Raw genomic sequence first — 8,354 nt, forward strand, 5'->3', positions numbered from 1 at the left:
TTAGATACGCTTGCGCATCCTACCATATTTCTCGTGGTATTTGTTTGTATTACGGGAATTTAAGGGTAAAATGTTTTACGTTCGTTTGAGCGAAGCGAATTAGAACGTAACTAAAATTTTCCAGTCCCTTCCAGAGAATGTTTGTCTGGGTTACATTCTTGCAAAGGCAGTGAGGAACACCTATGTATGCCCGCACATTAAGCAAGACGTTGAATCAATTCAGGACACTCAAATATCATCAGAAGAGTTACATTCAAATACATGTACTGTGGGCACAGAATTGGAGAAGATGTTTGGCAGATCTCCTGATCTGAGAAATGAAGGTGATCTGCATGATCAGCCGCATAGTATGGATAAAACCTGTCGTGACAGCTGTGTTAAAGCGAAACCAAGGGAAGGTGTCATCTGGTCAGAGGAAAATACCTTCACAGCAGAGAAAGTTATATCATCATACTTTTTAAAAAATGCAATATTTGAACTGGCAAATAGAGCTTGCAAGCAGGAAACTGACATGAATGACATGCAGAATTCCCCTGATGGTCAAGTAATTTGGGCAAAATGTATTTATGAGTTCATTGAAAACTGCATTGAACAAGAAAAGCTACCATCTTTCTTTGTACCCAGCTTCAATTTATTTGAAAAAAAATATGATCCAGCACAGCATGAGAGAGTGTATTTTGGTGGATTGGAATTTAACCCAATGAATGAAGACTTGCTGCAGGATTTGAATGATGTCATAACTGAGACAGATGACAGAGTGATGGATGTGGGATATTTGAGGAAACCATTTATTAAAATGTTAAAGGGAATTCTGCAGTCGCACTAATTTTTAGAAAAAGAAGTGTCCAATAATGTTTCATTTGCATTAATCTTCTACCTTTAAGTTTAAAGTGGCAAGAACAATGCCTAGAAGTGAGATAATTCATTTATTTAAATATACAAGGACAGTTATCAAATAGTTCTACATGTATGTAGTTATTATTTTTTTTGGTAATGAAAGTTCTTATAGTACACTAAAAGCCTGTTGTTGCTGTAAAGTTGTTTTTCTGCTCTTGAGATATATCAACCTAAAAGTTGATTTGTCTTAGTAAGCTAATTATGAATTCATAGGTGACATTTTGACAGTTTCAGATCTGATCTGGGGATTAAATTTTTCTTGCTAAATCCTGTGGAAAATTTGCACCATTTCTCTGGAGGTTGTCTTTTTGTGCCATAAAAGGTTGTTTTGCCAAGTCCTTAATATTCTTTAAGTTATGATTTTCTCACACACTTAGTCAAGCGGTCATATTTACTCTTCCTGCCTTAGTCCTCACACCCAATCCGGATACACAAGATGTCACTTTATTGCTAACACATATCAATGCCACATTGCAGAGGCCTTTTTGACTCTCAGCAATATCTTTGTCTGCACACCTGAGTTAAAAGGAACTGAACACAATGCGCAGTGGACAAAGGTAAAGGGGGTGACATTGTCACTTTTGACAGGTCATTCTTGATTCTGATTGGCTTTGCAGCTGTCAATGAGCTGTAGCCTACATACCTGATCCCAGGCAGAATTTCAAGGTTTTTCTGCATAAAGCTGTCAGAGCAGCCTTGAGCACAATTTCTGTGTAGTCATCCAAGGCATGGAAATTGTGGAATTAGCCTAATGACAACAACAACAAAAAAAAACAGCAGTAGAAGCAACAACACTAACAGCAACAATAATGACAATAATAAGACTACATGTATTTCATGAATGTCAGCATCCCATTACTGGTGGTGAACCAATAGTTTACATATTGGTCTTCCAAAGGAAAGAAAGAAACAATAATATTACAAAATGAAAAATTAGTGTTTATCATTAAAGAGTCTTCTTAATGTTAAAATGAACCTTGAATGCATTTTGGGCCAACCTCTTTTTCTGAATATCATTCGGGGAGCATGCATGTGATTGAATGTTCCTTAATGATAACTCAATGTTGTTCCACATGCGCACCATACTGGAGTGAAAAGTTCATTGGCATGATTTTTTTTTTCTCTTAAAGTGCCTATGAAGTAAAAATATATTTTTCTTAATTTAATGACCCTCTCAAAATGATTAAGAATGGTGTTTTCTATTTTGGAATACCTTCTTTCTTTCCACTGGAGTGGAACGTTTTTTGGCATGAATTCTTTTTTTCTCTTAAAGTGCCTATGAAGTAAAAAAATATATTTTTCTTGTTTTAAAGACCTTTCAAAACTGATGAAGAATGGTACAAGTACAAGGAAGGATTACGCTTTTGCAAACGTTGGCCGTGTAGCACTTATATTTGAACAGACTTAAGGACGGTGCCTACTGATAAAAGATATTTTTGATACACATTCTGTATCAGGCTTCGATCGAAGGGAAATGCATCTTTGTAATGAATTACTACAAGAAGCGGTAAGTTAGGTGAACGGAAATACAATGCACTGCCATAAAATTGTTATTTATTTACAGGCCTTGCTGATACACTTTGTTTCTTTTCCTGACTTAACTCAAAGACAAAAACTGTCGTGGTAAAAATCAATGATCTAATCAAATGCCAATCAAGATTAAACAAAACAATAACTGAATGAAGGCGTAGTTTCTAAAGAAACTGTGATGCTGCGTCGGTGGGGAAGTAGTATACAAAAATTTGGTTTTATCAACGGAGTTGATAATGTAAATTGGCCACCGTACAGAGATTCTAAAAGCTGACGTTTCGAGCGTTAGCCCTTCGTCAGAGCGAATCAAGGGATTATGGGTTACATAGTAGAGTAGGAGCTACGCTATTGGTGGTAACATGGCAACGTGAAAAATAGGAATATATTAGTTAAATGAAAAGCGTTCGTTAATACCGTGAGGATTAAGGGTGCCGATTTGAAAGATGAATTGTTGTTCCAGATTCTTGCAGCTTTCCGTCGTACCTAGATGTAGGGAAAGGCCGCAGATAGCCATGTGTTTTTTGGAGTGGTTAGGCAGATTAAAATGGCGATGATGATGAAATTGGGTGGTTTGCAACCAATTTCTGGAGACACAGATAACAACGCTGCAATTACGATTGCTGGCGGACGAACAAAAGGAGCAGATGAGAGACCTTTTGTTTTCGTCCAATAACATGGCGGCGATGACATAACGTGAGAACCACCTATTTGTTATTCAACGGTATGTAAAATGGTGGGCCATAGACCTCTTTCATAATGGCGGCCAAGTAAAATCTTCTTTTGTTTTAATGCTAATAAGCCTTTCTAGTCTCGCTACGACGAGCAAATTTCAAAAGAATTTTTCAGTAGGTCTAATTAACATAAAGACAAAAGAATGAAAAAGTAGCCGCCATTTATGAAAGTGCTCTATGTTTTCTGAACTTATGCCAAACAAAAAAATTAAATTCCATTTTTTATAGAAATATTTTTATTTTGCTTCAGCTAGTCAATGTGGATGCTAATCACTTTGGTGAAAAACGGTTGATCACCTGTAAAAGCACAACCTTAAGTCTAAATTAAAGTAAACATTCTGTGGAGAACGTGAGCATACGCGACTTGAAGTTTAAGCAACGATTAAGAAACGCCAACGAAAACGAAACCTCAGACGTTTTGAGGGATGGTATCCATTTTGCGAATGTGCCATCTTTTATGCATTATGCATTAACGTTTATTACTTTGGCAAATTGCCCTGTACCAGGACATGGCGTTGAAGTAAACTTGGACAGATAAGGAAAGATCGATTCTCGCTGATAATGAATTGATGATGCAGTCAAAACTTTGGATAAATTTGCTCATTGTCATTTCTCGCTTTGGTTTTACAGAGTAAGGTATAAGAATCAGAGTCCATTACCTAAGAGTAAGAATCTAGTATCAGGTTTGTCCGCATCAGCGTGAGAAAAGGTAAGTGTCTATTTTTAGAGTGGGTTTCAATTGAGTGTCGAAAGTAATTAGATAATTACTTTGGTTTTGCATTACTTCAGTCAGTGATTGGTTCAAAGTTCTCGCGCCACTTTTTCAACCAATCAGAAGTGAAACCAAAACCAATGTTGGTAGCTCGCGCGTGCACATTTCCCCGCGCTTTGTGTAGGCTTCGGGTAATTACTTCGAGTTTTGATTCGTTTACTGGATTGTCTCCGTCCTTTTTGATTGGCCAAAGTAAAGTTTTGCGGGAAAATAAACAATAGACCAAATCGGCTCACTCACTCGGGCTCACTCTCCCGGGGTCAAGATTTTTTGTATATTGTATTTGCATTATGTAAGCTAAGCATTTACCTTTAAATGATATGGAAATACTTGGAATAAAACGTTTTATTCCTAAAGGGTTTGAATAGGCCACTTAAAATACCACATTACTCTTTGTTTGTCCCATAAAAATTCTGCATAAACATTGTTTTTGTTTTCTCTTGGGACTTAAAAAAATCTGGAGGGACAAACAAAGAATATTATGGTATTTTACAAAATGGTCCATTGGTTACAACATTGAATCAGCCGATTTGGTCTATCGTTTATTTTCATGCAAAAATTGGTTTAAAGATAGGAACTGTTTTTGAATTGTAAGAATGTAGAAAACTGAATGTGCGAAAAGATAATCATGTTTTTATCAATAAGCCGCTTGTTTTGTGGCGTTCCTGTTGCTCAAACTCTCTTAGACTTAGGCTATTTTTCATCAATTTCGAGGTAGGGTAAGTGAACTTTTCGAAGTTGAACAGTGACTAGTCTATGATAACTCAAGCATTATTCTCACTAATCTCGTCGCCTGCTCCAGTTACATGCAGGAGCAGGTCTGAAGCGTTTGTGCCTTTCTGCTAAGAACAAGTAATGCCAAATCTGGTTCCTAATCTAATATTATATATTACTTAATTATCTCTAAGAAACTCTATAACCATATCAATTCGGTTTTGCTACTATTCAATTAATCGTCCGAAGCCGCGAGTAGAGAAAGCCGGCCTTCTCAGTATGTGTCTACCTGGGGTGTTGTTATACACGCTCCAATGGTCGCTGGGTTAATTAATTATACCAGTCGCAGAATCACTAACATCGGAAATAGAAAGTTCTGACACACTATTTTCTTTATCTCTCTTGGCTTCACGGCGATATTTCCTGACACTTCTGACAGCTACCATGGCACAGACTAACAAGGGGATGTATGCCAGAACATCAACAAAAATATAGAAGCCCAACCAGGTAGAGTCGTCCCAGTAACTCTCGACAGGAGAACTGAAAACGGCAATCAACGTTAGCGTAGCCAACAACACAACATCTGACCTGTTGATCCAGTCGTAGCTCTCCTCATCTTCTTTGACATCCTTGGCTTCCTTGTAGGGCCGCAAGTATGCGATAGTAAGGAGAATCAAGACACAGGAACTTTCCAAGAGCGCCCTCTTGAGTGGACCGGAATCCATGAATGTGGCAATGGCCAAAAGAACCAATCGGCAGAAAAAATAGAAGGCTGCACACCATCGATACTCGTCCTTGAAACAACTCTGAAGAGCATCAAAAATGGGTTTCCAACGATTAAGATTCAATATGGGGCGGAGACCTTTAATCAGACACGGCCGAAACGCAAGAATTAATGGAAAGGGGATCACAAAGCATAGGATAAACAGGGACGCCAAGATGCCATAAGCAATGTGTTTCCCTCCGAAGAAATGAATACTGCCTTTAGCGTACATCACATATTGGGATCCAAATGAAACAGGATGCAGAATTCGTAGAGAGATTCGGGTGATGTCGGTGTAGCAGAGAACAACGATTGTGCATAGGGCACGAAACGGGGCGGCTTTGACACGTCTACTGAAGCACCAGTTGGGAAACCAACCAACAGACTTCGCTAACAAAACAACTAGAACCAGGACATAGGTTGGAAGTACGTACAGTATCGCCAACTTGTCCGCGTCGTCCAATCCTTTGGCAAAACAAATCCCACCAGATCCAACTTTCAGCTGAAAGTTGGCCAAGCCGATGATGAACTCAATAAAAGGGTCAAACTTGAAGCCATCAGGAGTTAGGACGTTCATGACCTGGTAGGAGTACAACCAAGCGTTTAAGTAGCTTGTGAAGAAATCAAGATCGATCAGCATAATTCCCAAGACCACTGCAAGAAGGATCAATCCATAAAGAAGTAACAGGAGTAAGTACCAATTGGAGCATTTGCTGGAGCAAACTTCAGCTCCGAACACCACACTCGTATTTGCCTTGCAATCACCGCAGAGTATGCTCTTCTGATCTCGACCGTCGTTGCAAATGTCACTGGAATTGTACATTTTCTCGCTTGCATACACGTCTGCTTTACAATACCCAATGGGACAAAAATGAGTAAAAAATTTGCCCCTTATGGTTCCTCCCCAGTAATTACGTTTGAGATAAAACGTCTTTCCGTCCGATTTGCAACTTGAAACGCCACCATCTGAAGAATCCATGCAAAGACACCTTTTTCCTTTTGAGTTCAGTGTAAAACCTGGATTGCAAGATTTCAGTGTACGATCCGGTATTGTCTCTGTCAATATTTGCCTTCCTAAGTAGTTGATCTCCACTGAAAAACTTTCCCCAGGTTTCCCGGATAATCTGAGGGAAGAAATGCTTCCGTTAGTAAGAAACGTTGAAGAAGGAGTGGCAAGCACGATTGGCGGAGAAAAGGGGTCTGAAGGAACTATTTTGACGTTCACTGCTCCATGAACGGAGCCGCCGAGCTCGTCAACCAGTCGTAATTTGGCATCGAAGCGTTCGCTTGGTGCGACTACCCAGTCCTCACTGTCGTACTGCATGTCTACGGGATCCGTGCTAACTTCGTTTTCTATGGAGCTCAAGTTACCATCATCCTTTTTAAATTCGACGAATTTCCACCGAAGAACGGAATTGTTTTGTCGAGGTTCACCAGCTCGACGACAGTTCTGCAACGTTGTTGCATAGACCGAGTTTCCAGCGAAAGAAAATGGGGCTTTGTTGTTTTTGAAGATGACCTTGGTTTTCCAGTCGTCGAAATCAAGAGTTTCATTGGTGTACTCAAAGAAACAGATATGAATGTTCATGCCAGTTGCATTGAAACTAATCAGAGGAGGTCCAGGGGCGTCGATATACAATGCTCCTCCCTGCGCGCGGCATTGGTTGCCTTCAAAGAGTAACAGCGAATCTTCCTTAAATATAATTCGCGAGCGACCATACATTGCCATCCCACCTCCTTTGAATCCTGTGTTGTTCATAAAATATAATTGATCATAAATTTCCATTGTCGCCCCGTCCAAAGCGAGGGCGGTTCTTGTGTTATTTATGAAGGTAACATTTCCGTGAAGAGCAAGAGGCACTTCGACGCTGTAAAATGCTCCTTCTCCAATTGAAACAAAGTCTTTTATTCGCCTGACGTAATTTCCCTCAAAGGTGCAGCTTTTAATACTTATGTGATAAGGAACTTCAGGTCCGATTTGATCTTCGTTCTTGTTCAGGATAAATGCGCCATTTGCTGAGCCTACAGTTCCAGTGTTATCTTTCCATTGGCACTCGTTAAAGAAGAACTGGGAGACTTCCGCATTGTTGGTACACCTTCCAGGTATTGTCGAACCGTACAGTGACGTACCACCGCCCCAAATGGCCGTATTATTCACGAACGAGCAGTTGTCAGCTGTGAAGGTATTAAGGCGATCTTGGATGCCCTTCACTAGGTTGCCCATTCGAGCGCCTCCACCGGCTAGAACACCCTCGTTGTTTTCAAACCTGGTATCTTTCATTTTAAGATGATTATTTTCCGGTTTATGGATCATTTCAACCTGTAGCCCTCCTCCCCACTGCGCGCGGTTACCGCTAAAAACACAAGATATTATTGAGATCGTGCATCCACTCGCATTGGATCTAAGATAAATTGCCAAGCCGCCACCACGACTGAACGGTAACTCCGGTGTATCAACAAAGTCACTTGGGTTGCTTGCGTTCAACCAAATGGCTTCATTTCTGATAAAACTGCAGTTCTGGAAGATAAACGTGTTATTGTGCTGATACGAGTCGTGTTGTTTTGGTGTGACATTCACAGTGTTATAACCGTAAGGGTCTAAGGCCAAATAAATACCACCTCCGGAAAAGACGTATTCTTTTCGCTCGGTTTGCGACCCTTGAGAGATCAATTTTTTAGTTTCATTCTTCAGGCTGTTTTTAGCAGTATTGTCAACAAACACGCAGTTGGTAAAATTTACAACTCCTCCAACATCGTAACCGTTTAATCCGAGCCCTGGAGACGACGAAACTTCCACATTTGAAATTCTTAAATTCCGGCAGTATCGAAAATCTAGAGCTGCTTTGAATTTAACTCCATCCAATCCACTGTAAGGCTTTATAGCGTTGACTGCGCTCGTTCGCCATCCACCACAATATTTGAACTTAATTCCGTCTAGGAATATGTT

General features: G+C 39.9%; 1 protein-coding gene across 1 annotated transcript in view; it reads right to left on the bottom strand.

The window, feature by feature from the left end:
* Window positions 1-3,382: 3,382 nt before the first annotated feature.
* LOC138016229 (uncharacterized) overlaps window positions 3,383-8,354 on the bottom strand; it is a 5,393-nt gene continuing 421 nt past the window's right edge. Inside the window, exon 1 of the mRNA XM_068863394.1 lies at window positions 3,383-8,354. This exon is cut by the window's right edge and continues 421 nt beyond it. Within this exon, the coding sequence (XP_068719495.1) occupies window positions 4,971-8,354 (3,384 nt within the window). The 3' untranslated portion in view covers window positions 3,383-4,970.

Source organism: Montipora capricornis, chromosome 9 (assembly GCF_036669925.1).
Source record: "Montipora capricornis isolate CH-2021 chromosome 9, ASM3666992v2, whole genome shotgun sequence".
NCBI lineage: Eukaryota > Metazoa > Cnidaria > Anthozoa > Scleractinia > Acroporidae > Montipora > Montipora capricornis.